Consider the following 15584-nt stretch of genomic DNA (forward strand, 5'->3'; position numbering starts at 1 on the left):
CAGCAGAAGGTGGGGAGGGAAGCAGATAGGAGAGCTCAGAGGCTGTCTTTGCTGCCACCATCCTTGTCCCTCATGATAGGCAGCCTGCCGACCTTGCAGAATGGAGGCTATTGCACTTCCACTCATGTGGAGGAGTGGGGAATCAAACCCGGTTCTCCAGATCAGAGTCCACCACTCCAAACCACCGCTCTTAACCACTACATCACATGGGAGCCTGGGGTCCTGAAATGCACAAATCCATTACTATCACTCATAATGTGGAGCTGGGGATGAGTTATATTTTTTTTACAAAAAGGAGTGTTCAAGTGTAAAACGCAAGCCCTTCCATATTTTATTCCTCTCACTGTGTGAAGCATCTCACTTTATCCACACAAGCCTGGCAACACCTCCATGATTAGAAGAAAGTAATCTCCAGGTGAGGCCTAGGGTTGCCAGTTCTGGGTTAGGAAATAACCTGGAGATTTTGGGGGTGGAGGTGGGGGTGGAGAATCCAATTGCCAAAGCGGCCATTTTCTCCAGGGGAACTGCTCTATATCGGCTGTAGATCAGTTGTAATAGCAGGAGATCTCCAGCTAGTACCTGGAGGTTGGCAACCCTACTTTCAAAGGACAGAGGGAGGAAAATTTATTTATTACAGCCTTTCCTCATGGTTAAAAAACTCATTTGCGTGCCCCTGTATGTCTGCTCCACAAGGAAGTCTTTTAATGACCCTGTAAAATGGGGACCCTTTCTCTATGCAAATCTTGGCAAAGGATGCAGTCCCTGAGATGTTCCTCCCAACTGGACAAGGGAGAAACAAGTGATTCACAAAAGTGTTGGGCCTTTAATTGCCTTTAAAATGCCAATATTTTCTCCTACCTGCCTGAAATTTGGGAGGAAAGATCCCTTGGGGGAATGGTGCAAAACCATTGGAAAAGACTGATAAGCCGACCATAACATGTGACCTAATGATGTTTAAGAATCCAAACAAAACACTTAATAATAAGCAAAATGAGCCAAACTCAAATTATCTGAGCACTTACCCAGTCAGTATCTTTCATCAAGACATAAATGAACTGCAGTATACAATACATAATGACGCTGCTTTCAAGTTAGTTGGAGAGGGGAAGAATATGACCTATATGTGTTTTTTTTTATTCTGTGAAAGATGTAGCTTTTATATGAGTACATTTTTCTACTATGCACTAATTGAAAACAGGTCTAAAATTTATTTTCACCATTTAACAAGGGCAATGCTTATGCTAAATGGTTTTCAAGTTTAATTGTTTTTACAATTTCTTCTGTGTTTATTTTTAACTTCCTGACAAAAGTACATTGGTGAATATATCACACTGGAATATGTTACCATCGATACTAAAAAATTTAGATAAAAAATTCTGGAACATTTGATGCTTTGAAAACAGAAGTATTTTAAAGTTCGGGTTTCAGCGCTTCAAAGGTATTTGCATCTTCTAAGAAACAGCAAACAACAGAACCTTTCAGGAGTGCATTCTTACAAAGGGATTAGAGTTGTAGTATAATGGAACAGCTCAGAAGGAAGCTCTATAAGGGAAAAGATTGTAGTCTATTGCGATGTTTACTGTATCACCTTCCTTTTATTGCATTGTATTCTGCATTTGTTGTGCCCAGACAGGGTCCCCCCCCCTTTTCGCTGTTGGTGCTGTTATTGTGATTTGCACTTATCTTCCAGTTTTGTAATCCTAGTCCTACTGCATTGTTTATTGGAGGTCTTTGCTATCCGATTGAACTGCTTTTAAATTTTGTAATCTGTCTTGAGTCTCAATGAGAAAAGTGGGCTAGATGAACAACAACAATCCAGCACCATCCGGGGCTTTTGATGGCGGTGACCTTCTGGCTAGGGTTGCCAACCTCCAGGTGGTGGCTGAAGATCTCCCGCTATTACAACTGATCTCCAGCCAATAGATATCAGTTCACCTGGAGAAAATGAGCATTGAAGTTCAATCACTTAGAAATGGAAAGAATCCCTCCATAGCTCTAGCTCTTGCTTTGTTCTGCACTGTAGTATGTCTCCTGGTGACCAGTTTATACTTTCTGTCCCTGGCTTTCCTGGTCTGCAACCTACTGTTTTGGCCTTGACAATGGTGAGGTAATAAATCTAGCTCCCCCTCTTCTTGTCATATGGCTGCAATGTCACATTGTGGCACTATAGTGTGTCTCATATTGCTGCCTACAGGTTTATTTATTCATTTTACAACATTTATTCCCCCACCTTTCTGCCCTCATAAGGGCAACCAAGGTGGCTAAAGCCACGTATCAAGAACATTTATTTCCTGCAGTGGGCAACCCTATATGGTTGTGACTTCCTGCTGAACATGTGTGTGTAAAATGCCATCAAGCCACAGCTGACTTATGGTGACCCCAGTGAGGGACTTTCAAGGCAAGTGAGAAGCAGGGTGGTTTGCCATTGCCTTCCTCTGCAGAGACTTCCTTGGTGGTCTCCCTTCCAAGTACTGACGCTGCTTAGCTTCCGAGATCTGATGAGATCGGCTTTACCATGCCACCTTCCCTCCCCCTGCTGAACGCAGATATGGCCAAAACACTCATGTTCATTTGTCATTGGCAACAGGCTACTTTTATCTTGTGGCAAGCAGTCCTCAGAGAAAATATTCAAAATTCTTGTTGCTTTTTAATCCTAGTATAAACTTTACAAGTATTAAATGTGCAAATAGCAATGAATGAAAGAAATGCAGATTCACAGGTTTGCGTTCCAATACATTTTTTGGGCCACCAATGTTTGTGAGAATTTGGGCAGGCTACAAAGCTAAATACTAGCCAGGCATAGTGTTGCATTAGTTCCACCAAAGCCGAAAGAATTAGTGAGAGCAATTAGGCGTTTTTCACTTTTCCATTTTTGAGGTACAAGCGGAACGTAGTTGAGGTCAAATGGTGGCTCTGTCTGATCCAGATTTAGAGTAGGTGGTAAAACTTTATGTTTACAAGCCAAAGCTGTAAATGCTGCCTCAATAGCTCCTGCAGCACCCAAGAGATGGCCAGTTGCTCCTTTTGTGGAGGAAACTGCAAGGGAGTATGCATGCTCTTTAAAGAGTCTCTTAATAGCTTGATTCTCTGCAGCATCTCCTAGTGGGGTGGAGGTGGCATGAGCATTGATATATGCTACATCTTCAGGGCAAATTCCAGAATCCTTTAATGCTGTAGCCATGCATCTAAGAGTGAAGAAGAAAAAGAAACAGATTATATCCTGTGCATCTTCACTGAGGAATCAGTTCCACTGAAGTCAGAGGAGCTTATTTCTGTGTAAACACATTTAGGATTGTGCAGTAACTGTTGCCTTTTTTAATGGGAAGGGTTCATATAGTGGCCTGGGAAAATGGGCTCAGAGTGGCTTACAAAATATAAACGTCCTATTACAACAATAAAAGCATTAAAACATTTTAAAATAGCCCTATAAAATCATATAAACATTATACTAAATTACCTAGGAGCCTCTAAAGTACAAATCACAACACACACAAACTTCAGCTAGGTGAGCAGGTAGAAAATACCAGATTGAATAAAAAAGGTATTACTGCAGTGGGGAGGTTAGGAAGGCCAGCATTTATATATAGATACCGTAGCTGGTCTCAACCATAAACCTGGTGGAATAGCTCTGTTTTACAGGCCCTGCGGAACTCTTTGAGGTCCCGCAGGGCCTGGTCTCACTAGACAGACTTGGATCTCTTGGTCTCTGTTGAAGGGAATTTCCATCAGTGGAATGGCATTTCCTTGCATCCCACTGTATCCCAAAAGCCCACTGAAATGCTGCTCCTGTGGAACAAGGGACTCCCAGGAACAGCATGAAGGGGGACTTAAGAAGTTTGCAGTTGGAGGACAAAACTGGCAAAAATCATCTCCTTTTGTCAGCTGAAGTTTTCTGCAGGGTCCAACGCCCAGTGAAAGAACGGGGCCAAACATTAAAATCAGAATACCAGCATAACATATTAATTTTGTACAGCTCACACAATTTCACTAGACACAATGTCAATAGAATAGAGTCCTTAGGCTTTGTCTCTAAGGGGGGAATGGAAGCATTTGACTTATATGCTGATCATGTTAATAAAAAGAGCCTATGGAATCTATTGCCATGCTAAGACTGAAGCGGAAAATTCAGTCCTAATGAGCGGAACTTTAATTATTTTGAAGTTTCCACTTTGCTATTTCTTTAAACTGAACATATCTTTCCTCAAACACTTCTTTTACCATATCCAATGTACAGTGCAACCCTAAGAAGAATTTCCTAGGAGTAAGTGCCACTGAACAGAGCTCAGTAGGATTCTCAGTAGACCTGCTTAGGATTACTCTCTAATATAATTAGAAACTCTCTTCCTGAAGTTTGATACACTACATTGCCATTAAAAATAGATGAGCTGAATTTATTAAATCTTTTCTTCAAAATTTTAATCACTTCCATAATGTTTTGCAGCATGCTTCATAATTGTCATCTGACAGATCCCAAACCAGCCCTCAAGTTAGGTAAGAATTAGAAACAGTGATTTACTCATGGCTATCCAGAGAGCTGAATGAGAATATGAAGTTGGTTTTTTCACATTTATACCCAACACTGCCTCAGCTGCATCACGTTGGTTCCCATGCAACCATGTCACAAAATCCAAAGTTAACTGATTTTCAAACTAGGTGGGACTTTAAAAGTAATTATGAGTATAAATCATTAAAGGCAAAAGCAGTCCCCTGTGCAAACACCGGGTCATTCCTGACCCATGGGGTGATGTCACATCCCGATGTTTACTAGGCAGACTATGTTTATAGGGTGGTTTGCCATTGCCTTCCCCAGTCATTTACACTTTACCCCAGCAAGCTGGGTACTCATTTTACTAAGCTTGGAAGGATAGAAGGCTGACTCAACCCTGAGCCGGCTACCTGAAACCGACTTCCATCGGGGTCGAACTCAGGTCATCAGCAGAACTTTTGACTGCAATACTGCAGATTACACTCTGCGCCACGGGGCTCATTAGAAGAGTATAATTTACAGATGTATTCCCAATTGAGAAAAATCACATTGTAATTGTTCCTAGTTTTTACCTGAAGGCACCATCCCCATTTGGGTCAGGTGCTGTTATGTGACAAGCATCACCTGAGAGTCCATAGCCCAAGATTTCTGCATACACTTTGGCTCCTCTTTGCACAGCATGCTCATATTCTTCCAAAACCAAAACTGCAGCACCTTCTCCCATGACAAAGCCTTCTCTCTGTGAATGGAATGGCCGGCAAGACAGTTTGGGACTTGCGTTAAAACTGGTACTCAGAGCCCGAGCTCTAGCAAACCCAGCCAGGGACAATGGACTAATGCAAGCCTCCGTTCCTCCAGCCAGCATCACATCAGCGTCCCTGTAGGCTACAAATCGAAAAGCATCTCCAACAGCATGGGCCCCTGTAGTACAAGCAGTTGATACGGCATGGTTGGGACCTTTCAAGTGGTATTTAATGCTAATATGACCAGCAGCCATATTGATTAAGATCCTTGGGACAAAGAATGGGCTGACTTTGTTGTAACCTTTTGTCTTGAACATCAAGGCTGTATCAGAAATATCCTCCAGTGGAACCATGCCCATTCCTATTGCCACGCCAGTACTTAGGTGGTCCAGTTCAGACTGTGGGTACCAGCCAGAATCTTTTAATGCTAGATCGGCAGCACCTATGGCCATAACTGTGGCAGTAGACATGGCTTTGCTCTCTGCTTTTGACACAAAGTTTTCTCCGAGGAACTGACCTTCACCGACTCCCTTTGGAACACAAGCGGCCACTTTACATGGAATGGTGGAATATTCCTCTCCCTCAAGAGCAACAATCCCGCAGTTCCCTTGGAGAAGGCTGTTCCATACAAACTGAGTTCCAACACCCAGAGGAGATACTAATCCTATACCTGTGATAACCACTCTCCTTCGGTGTTGAGAGACTGCACTAGTACTTATATGCTTTATGATTCTCAAATGTTGATGCGCTTGAGAACTTTGAACATTGAGGCATCCTGTTCTTAATAAATCTCTCATGCACTGGAGAAGCATGATTGGACTGCAGTTCCTGCAACAGAGAAAACAAATATTATTTCCACCTATGGTTTTGGCATGATAGAAATGCCCTTGAAAGTGCCTGGGAAGCTTGGAAAAAATTAAATGGGTGGCACCAATATTAATTTTTTAAACACACAAGTAACCAGGTAGCTTTTCCTGTTCTTGAGGTGGTTATTCAAAATCTCTAAAAAAGGAAGGAGGGATGTTATGTATGCAGAGGGAAGCTGGAAAAATGTTGAGCTTGGAGCCTCTCCAGGCTCCTGAGCTTGTGTGTCCCTATTGGCTGTAGGGTCTGCAGCCGCCCAGTCATGGACTTGGGGTGTGTGGCCCAAGCAGCCCAGCGGGCATATAAGCAGGGGTTCATTGCACAGTTATCTAGTTCTGTTCCTGTTCACCTAATAAAGCAGTTGCTGTTGGAACTTCGTCTCTGGTCCCGTGTCTCACCCACGCATACATAATAAGGGACAATGCAAATAATAATAATAATAATTAAAAAAAAGAAACGATTTGTCCAATCTTCATACTAATCCACAGAGTATACAACCAAACAAGGAATCTGGGGCTTATTCCTGTACTTTATCCATATCCCTTGTGTTCTGCTGATATCTTCTACAAAGTCTATGAAGTGATGAGTTATACCAGAAGTAGCAAACCTCTGGTCTAATAGCAGGGTTACTAGTTCTGGGTTGGGAAGTACCTGGAAATTTTGGAGATGGAGGCTGAGGAGGGCAGGGTTTGGGAGGAATTTCAATGGAATATAATGCCATAGAGTTCACCTTCCAAAGTGGCCATTTTCTCCAGGTGAACTGATCTCTATTGCACACTTGATCTTAGCCAAAAGGTCGAGAAGCTGGAGAACAGTTGTAATCCCAGGATATCTCCAGTCACCACCTGGAGGTTGGCAAACCTAACTACTAGCCATTTTAGTTCAGAGCCTTTGTTAAGTCTCATGGTCCCTATATTTTAGTTCCAGCTTGCTTTGTTGCTTACTCAAACCCCATCTCCATAGACCACATTACCTATAGGAGTAAGCAAGACTGGGTTTTCCTCCAGAGAGTTCCAGGAGAAACAGGATGGTGAGCGATAGGCTTCCCCCCCTGCAAAAAAAAAACCTTGAGCTGGATCAGCAGTGTGACAACAAGAAGCACAATTAGGGTTGCTAGCTCCCACCTGGACAATGGTGCGTGCTGTAATTCTTGAAAACTGCCACACTAATGGTGTGACCTGTGGGCCAAATTCAAGCTATACGGGAATAAACAAGCAGTGTGGACTCCAGATTATTACAAGTTCCTAATTTCTGCTATAAAATTGCAGCAAGCATTTCTTGTAATGAAAATTGGCATGAATGTGAAAGTAAGGATCATATTTGTTCTTGCTTCATGCATAGCCAAGAGCTAGGTAATGCCCAGTGGAGTATTTTGACTTTCCCCTCCTTTTCTACAGCAGACCCCCAGACATATTATTTTGAGAAGCTTCAACAGCAGATTGTCATGGGGGCACGGGGGATGCTCTTAGAGAAACATAAGTCCAAAGACCTCTTGGGTGGTAGGGACCCAGCCCATTTCTTCTGTACTTAGGCTATTTTCATAAGGCACATAACATGATTAGCCCTGCCCCTGGAAGAAAATCAAGTGTAGGGCTCAGACCTATTAGTGTGTGTGTGTGGGCGGGGGGGAGAGAAACTGTTAATCTAGCTATAATTTTCAACTATATATGCTAGTGCTTAAGAAATACATATCCTGTATAAAAATGTATTCTACAACTATAACGGTAACACTATCAGTGTTTTTGCTGAGGCATCAGATCTAGCAACATTTAGATCCTGGTCCAGGAAAAAATTGTGGTAACCAAGTTCATTGAAAGCTCAGAGAACTGTAAAACACATCACACTTTGTTCTCCTGGTTTCCGTGGGACATCCAGCTCGATCCTATGCATGTTGCCTCAGAAATAACTCCTATTGGCAGAATATTGTCGAAGGCTTTCACGGTCAGAGTTCATTGGTTCTTGTAGGTTATCCGGGCTGTGTGACCGTGGTCTTGGTATTTTCTTTCCTGACAAAGAAGAGAGTTTAAGAATGAATAAGGCTTGGCTTCCTGTCCTGAAAACCTCCAGACTAACAAAGACTACAGTCCACAATAGCCATGCGGATTAGTTTTGGATTTCACACATTAACAGATCCCTTCAGGATACAATGGTTCCATATTAACATACCACACCCTCATTAGCACATTATCTTGATACTTACAGGACAATGATTAGCACATTACCTTTGTTACTTTTTGCAGGACAATGATTCAGCTCAAACCCTTTCTGTCTATATATTACTCTTCCTACACACTTGACACTGAGAGACACTGTCCTTCAGTGTTACTCCTCTGAAGATGCCTGCCACAGCAGCTGGCGAAACGTCAGGAAAGAAAACACCAAGACCACGGCCACACAGCCCGGATAACCTACAAGAACCAATCCTATTGGCAGAGTTTGTCACAAATGGATCAGCTTTTGAAAAAATGCAGTTGTTTTTTTTAATTAATTCTGAAGAGTATTTTCATGACACATCCCCGTAGATTTGGTGGGACTTCTAAATGGTTCTTGTAGGTTATCCGGGCTGTGTAACCGTGGTCTTGGAATTTTCTTTCCTGACGTTTCGCCATATTAACATACCATACCCTCATTAGCACATTATCTTGATACTTACAGGACAATACTTTTGCAGGACAATACTCAGCTCAAACCCAACCCCTTTCTGACTATATATTACTCTTCCTACACCCTTGACACTGAGAGACACTGTCCTTCAGTGTTACTACTCTGAAGATGCCTGCCACAGTTGCTGGCGAAACGTCAGGAAAGAAAATTCCAAGACCACGGTTACACAGCCCGGATAACCTACAAGAACCAATGAACTCTGACCGTGAAAGCCTTCGACAGGACTTCTAAATGTTTCAGAAATGTAATATGTGCTTGCTTGGCAGCAAGGAAGTATTTTGTATAAAAATTATCGGAGGAAATGGGCCAGCTCCCTGCCAGTTTCTTCCTCATTCTACTATGAGGAACTACACTGCAATGTAAAATAAGGACATATATGACTTCGTGATTAAAAAAAATGGCTTTTTCTTTTCTTTTTCGGTCTAGCATTATTCTAAGCTCTGCCTGCAGACTGGGGGGACGAGGAACCAGTCAGAAGTGGCTTTAGGTTTAGTGTTCAGGGCTTCTCGTGACAGCAGGACGTCATTGTCGCTACTGCGCATGCCCAGAGGCCGGCAAGATGGAGCGTGGTTGCCACAAACCCGTCGCCACCCCGCCTTCCTGAGCAGAGGAGCTTCCAAAAAGAGGGCGGGGGGGGGGAATCTCGACCGCTCGCCCCACTTTTCTGGAGTAACTTCCTGGCGCAAATTTACCCAGAACTGAACGCGGGCGGGCGCGCGGTGAAGCAGAAGTTTCTTGCTCCCCAGCAAGGACACCCCGGCCGATCGGTACGCCGCTACGGAAGGATGGCGGCCGCGATGGGACCGTCCCCTCTGGCGCGTTCGCGAGCCGTGAGCGAGCTCTGCCAGAACTCCGGAGACACCTTTTTAGAGGCCTCCCGTTTGCTGCTTACCTATGCGGATAATATCCTCAGGTGAGAGAGGCGGGCGGGCCCGGCCAAGCGATAGTAGCAGTGAGGTTGCCCGCAGCCTGCCTCTTAATTCGTCGTGGAGGCAGGTCGGGACGCACCATCGACTTGGCATGAAAAAAAAAAAAGCGTGCGGGTCACAGTTTTGACGGTTGCTAGATGTGTTGCGGGCGGGCAGGTTTTGTTTTTAGGAGGGAAGGGTCGACTATCTTCGCTGCTGGTAACGAATAGTGTCTGGATATTGCCTAGTTTTTCCCTCTGCGCCAGTAACTTAAAGAAGGTAGACGCTGCCAAAGCTCCAGCATTGCGTGTTTATTGTGGCCCGTTGATTATCAACGTGACCTTAAGAGGCAGCCTCCATGCTGCTGAGTTAAATGGCGAAACACGCGCTTCTCTTAGGGTGTGACTGTCATTGGGCAAAGCTGTCTGCAGCGCACCCGCTTGGACTCTCTGAAGCATGTGCAGAGTGCATTTTCCTCTTCACTAAATACCGCATTGGCTGGAACGACGAGAAGAGAAAAGCTTAGGCCAGGAAGTGTGGTCTTGTGGTGAGGTTGGAGCGGCAATATTAATAGGGTTGCCAACCTCCAGGTAATGGGGGAGGAACAGGCACCTCTATATTAATACCAAAGGTTAGGAAAACAGTATAGGAGCGAAAAACATTTACAAACAAGGTGCAATTTTTATAAGCTACTGAGATTCCTATAAACATACAATGTACAGATACAAGTAACCACACTATAACCAACACATAGTATGTACAAAGTGTACAATAAAGGAGCAAAAAATCTTTCAAAGGTCTCAGCAGAGTACCAAGTATGTATAAGTTCAAGTTCCATTTTCAGATGAATAAGAAGCCACAATCTTCAGTCTTTCCTGTTGAAGACTGTGGCTTCTTATTCATCTGAAATTTGAACTTGAACTTATACATACTTGGTACTCTGCTGAGACTTTTGAAAGATTTTTTGCTCCTTTATTGTACATTTTGTACATACTATGTGTTGGTTATAGTGTGGTTACTTGTATCTGTACATTGTACGTTTATAGGAATCTCAGTAGCTTATAAAAATTGCACCTTGTTTGTAAATGAACCTCCAGGTAATAGCTGGAGATCTCCTGCTATTACAACTGATATCCAGCCGATAAAGATCAGTTCACCTGGAGAAAATGGCCGCTTTGGCTATTGGACTCTATGGCATTGAAGTCCCTCCCCTCCCCAAACCCTCCCCTCCTCAGGCTCCGTCCCAAAAACCTCCCGCCGGTGGCAAAGAGGGACCTGGCAATCCTAAGTATTAACCACTAGAGAGGCCACGATGGAACAGGACAGGTTAGGATTTATATGTTGTAACTAAAATTGTTGGGTGTGGGAACCGTTTTACCAACTTGGCCACACTTTCCTGGGCAGAGGGCAGCAGCTAGGGGGAGGGTAAGAGGAAATGGGGGGGGGGGACTGGAGAAAATGGGGTCCTGGCCTGCAAGGCCTTGTGCATCTTCTTCTTGTGTATAAAGTTTTGTGAGGAAATACTTGACAATTTCTTCCCCACTCTGATACGATGAACTGTTTCTTCAGTGTAAAGGCAAATAAGGACATGCATGAGTACAAGATAAGGATTGGACTTTATTGTCACTCTGATCTTGTTCTTTCTGCAGACTAGGGTGACAAGTGGAATCGGTGAGAAGCTGCTTGTGATTTACTGTTCAGAGACCCTGATAGTGTGGAGTGTCGCTATTGCACATGCCCAGAGACTGACAAAAATGGAGCATGCTTGTCACAAATCCCTCACTACCACCATTCTTAATTAACAGTCGCACAACCACGTGCCTCAAGGAGGATCTACCATCCACATTCGCTTTGTTAGATATTGGACTAAATAGGATGTCTGTGTCATGTAGCTGTTAGAGTGCTGATCTGGGAGACGCAAGTGTTAAAGCCCCTCTATACTATGAAACCATCTGGGCGATGGTACGGATAAAATGAAGAAGGGAGAACCATACAGTGGTCCCAACTACCTTAAACAAATGGTGGGTGAGGTAAGACTTGCATCAGGCTAGTCCGGGCCAGGTGAGGCAAGGCTTGCACGGATCTAGGCCAGCAGGCAGCCCCTGTGCAAACAGGCAGCCCCCAGGCCATCAACCCACCAGTACTTTCTCCAGTGTCCTTAATGACCAGCCTCTGATGGCCACCATCTTTCTTTACTGGCCTTCGCCCGCTTAGGTCAGGGGCTTACTGGCAGCTAAGGCCACTGGGAAAGTGGGCTGCCCCCTGCGCAAGGGCTACCTCTCCCAGGCTAGCCCCATGCAATACTCACCTTGCCTGGGCCAATCCTATGCAGTTGCCTTGCCTAGACCAGCTGAGTGAGGAACGAGAGCCTCCTTGTCTTGACCGACCGCACAGCAGTCCTGCCACTGCCTAGCCCTTCCTCCTTTGGTAGCATGGCCAGGGAGGGGTGTGGCTATGGAAGTGGCGTGGCCTTTCCTCCCGGTGGTCTTGGGTTCTGCCTTCCCAATCCACCCTTGGCCCGGGGTGTCCTTGCTGATGAGCAAGAAACTAAAGCTCATTTATCAAAAGGGCAGAGTCGATTCATTTTAGAAGGGGTAAATCCATGCTTTGCAGATGATGCTAAGAGATTAGGATTGCACTTGTGTGTAGTTTGTTGGAGAAACAGGTTGGGGCTGTTGTTGTTAAAAGTGCCTTTTTTTAAATACATCCGGTATGTGTAGTGGGGAGGATGTTTGCGTCAGTCCATATTTGAGGCAGGGAGTCCAGTTTCATGTTTCTGTCCTGAGGTGAGGTAGCTGGAAACCACAGTGTAAGCAATATGATATTGTCCTTTCTCTGCAAACATCTTTGGTGTGATATATATGGCGCTTTGACATCGGGGCCAATGGAGGATTCCTAATGCCACACAACATGCTCTTTTACAATGGGCTGTGCCCTGGTGGCCATATGGTTGGTTGAATGGTCTACATCAGGGGTCTCAAAACTGCGGCTCCAGAGCCGCATGCGGCTCTTTGGCCCGTTGAGTGCGGCTCTCCTGCTCTTGTGCCTGCTCGCGCCTGCAGCCGGGCTGCAGAGCCGGCGCCTGAGAGAGAGAGCGGGCACGCTGTCTCTCTCCCCCCCCCCCCCGCCGTGGAGAATGGCTGGTCCCCCTTTCCCTTGCCCTCAATGGTTGGGAGGCTAAAGCCTGCCCTCCCCTCTAGCCGCGCAATTGCTGGGCGGGCGGCTCGGCAGTTCCTGGCCCCCCTGCCCGCCTATCAGCTGTTAGGCGTGGCGGGCTTCCTTTGGTAGACCTGGCCTCCGGCTGAGTCCCATTGGGAGGCCATGTCTACCCACTGGCTTTCTTGGCGGTAGACCTGGACTCCGAGGAGGGGAAAAAGTCCCCCTTCAGAGGCCAGGTCTACCAATTGGCTTCTATGGGCCTCCAGAGGCCAGGTCTACTGCCAAGAAAGCCAATGGGTAGACCTGGCCTCCCAATGGGACTCAGCCGGAGGCCAGGTCTACCAATAGGCTTTTATGGCGGTAGACCAGGCCTCCAGACGAGGACTCCGGACGGGGAGGGGGAAATGGCAGGGACTTACAATTTAATTTTTATCAATAAATAAGATCACTATTAAGTATGATATCAAGTTTTATTCAGTGTACCTATAGTTTAATTAAGACTTAAAACTTTAATTAAAGTTTATTAAGTTAATAAACAGTGTACCTACCTATATAGTTTAAGTTTAAGAAATTTGGCTCTCAAAAGAAATCTCAATCGTTGTACTGTTGATATTTGGCTCTTTTGACTAATGAGTTTGCCGACCCCTGGTCTACATTGTGTGAGATGTAGGTTCTTCTGATTCAAGACGAATGTGAACACCAAAGGCTGTATCAGGCTAAATTAATAAGGGCAAGTCTAGTACCATTAGTGAAATATGGGATCTGTGGTCCTGGTTTGTAACTCATGCAACACCCTGATGCAATTTATTTTCTTAGGCAATCTTCTGTTATTTTGGGTTTTTTCCTTTTTAATCCCATTAGCCACCCAGATGAAGAAAAATATCGATCTATTCGGATTGGAAATCAAGCATTTTCCACTAAATTGTTGCCTGTCAGAGGAGCTGTTGAATGTTTGTTTGAAATGGGGTTTGAGGAGGTAGGTACATTCAAATGAAACATAGTTATGAGCAAAAATGTCCAATACAGCTTGTATTTTCCATTTATTTCATTTTCATCATACAACTTACAGCTTGTATTTTCCATTTATTTCATTTTCATCATACAACTTGATTTCTGTATTTTCTCATTCTTACTGAAACTCGGCTTTGCTTTCCAAGGAAAAATATAACATCATTTGAATCCATGGAGAGAAATTTGTAAGCAAGAAATGTTAACATGGCTTCTGTTCTTCTGAAAATTTGTGCACATTAGCTTTCAATATGGTTCTGTTGTTATTATACAATAGGATGTCTGGAAAATCACCATATATTGGAAGCTGAATTACCACTCCTATCTCCAGTGCTACCAGACATAATCTACACACTTAAATAGGTCTATAGCCCGACATAATTCCATTCAAAATGAAAATGGTGCCTTGAACTATTAATTTCTGTGATTGTGTTCAAAACTAAGAATCTTTGTTTAAAGAACATGTAGCAACACAGATACTTATGTAACCATATGGGCTAATTATTTGACCTAATCTCTTACCCAAAAGAAATCCCTGTTCACAAGCTTCAATGAACACATGCACAATCTGTGTACATGAGGTGATTAATTCTCAGGTTATGTTCAATGTATGCACAGCTGAACGTGTGCCTGAAACCACACATTTATCCAGGTACTGATCTCTGGTTTCATTTATAAAACGAACACACCATGGCTCTTTTTTACAAACAGATGTATGCACATACATGGAGGATGTATGTGTATTCAACTGTAACGTGAGCAGAGCTGAAGATATCCACCTTTCATCATTGCCTTCTTCCTGAGATCATCCTAGGCAAGGCAGCTTACCAAAAACTATGGTCAGAGTATGGGTGCAGAGGAAAGAGCTCCAGATGATTCAAACAAATCTCACTGCAGGGGAAGGCAAATTTACTTTATGTATTACAATGTTTCTATCCTCCCTTTCCCACCAGGTAGGATTTTCAAGGTGGCTAACTGATAATCATTAAAGAATAAAGCAGTAAAAAGGACAAAATAAAGGTACAACATACCCTTGATCACACAGCCCAATAATAAAAAACAGCATAAAGGATACTAAAAAGTAATCTGAAATGAATCAGCAGAACAGATTCAATGGTGCCCAGACATAAATAATGTTAAAACAGTAAGGTTTTATCTGGCATTGAGAGAAAAAGGAAGGAAACCAGATGAAGTAAATGCTGCCACTTCCACCACCACCTCTTGGTCACTAGGCCCATCTGATCTGGAAGAACAATTTCTCCTGATTCTAAAACTTAGCACAGAAGGTGTCAGCTAGGAGGGAGTTCCACAAGCTAGGCACCATAACCAGAAATCCCTATGTCTCATAATGACATACCACACTGCAGAAGGTGGGATCACATATGTGTTCAAGGTAGCAATGGTTCCCAGTAACCTAGTGGTTGTTACTTAATAATAAATATAATAAAGTGCTGTCTAGTTGCAATGTTCAAGACAAAATGGGATGTTCAAGACAAAAGATAAGCAGAGGTGGTTTGTCATTGCCTTCCTTTTGTTTTTAATTATTGTTTTCCTCAACCATCACCACTATCACTTCAGAGGCTTATTGAAATAAAAACCTCAAAATGGTTTTATTTGTCTCTTTTGGGGAAAATGGAAAAGTCAGGTTAGCAAGGAGGTTTCAGAAAATAAACTTGGCTGGTAACAAAACAAAGGAATGAGGAAACTTGAGATATTTACAAACAATAGATATTTTGTAATCAAGGTGTAATT

The 15584-nt window shown here is 43.7% G+C and overlaps 2 protein-coding genes across 2 annotated transcripts in view; one reads left to right on the top strand and one right to left on the bottom strand.

Annotated features, from left to right (window-relative positions):
* Positions 1 to 2763: 2763 nt before the first annotated feature.
* On the bottom strand, positions 2764 to 9734 carry OXSM (3-oxoacyl-ACP synthase, mitochondrial). The gene is made up of 3 exons (XM_056857671.1): positions 9650 to 9734; positions 5059 to 6057; positions 2764 to 3185 (listed from the first exon to the last, which is right to left on the bottom strand). The coding sequence occupies exons 2-3, from the start codon at positions 6039 to 6041 to the stop codon at positions 2783 to 2785; spliced, it is 1386 nt and encodes a 461-aa protein (XP_056713649.1). The 5' UTR covers positions 6042 to 6057; positions 9650 to 9734; the 3' UTR covers positions 2764 to 2782.
* NGLY1 (N-glycanase 1) overlaps positions 9540 to 15584 on the top strand; it is a 37662-nt gene continuing 31617 nt past the window's right edge. The window contains exons 1-2 of the mRNA XM_056857672.1: positions 9540 to 9670; positions 13686 to 13800. Coding sequence (XP_056713650.1) covers positions 9543 to 9670; positions 13686 to 13800 — 243 coding nt within the window. The 5' untranslated portion in view covers positions 9540 to 9542. The remainder of the gene's footprint in view (positions 9671 to 13685; positions 13801 to 15584) is intronic.

The sequence above is a fragment of the Euleptes europaea genome, chromosome 11 (genome assembly GCF_029931775.1).
Source record: "Euleptes europaea isolate rEulEur1 chromosome 11, rEulEur1.hap1, whole genome shotgun sequence".
NCBI lineage: Eukaryota > Metazoa > Chordata > Lepidosauria > Squamata > Sphaerodactylidae > Euleptes > Euleptes europaea.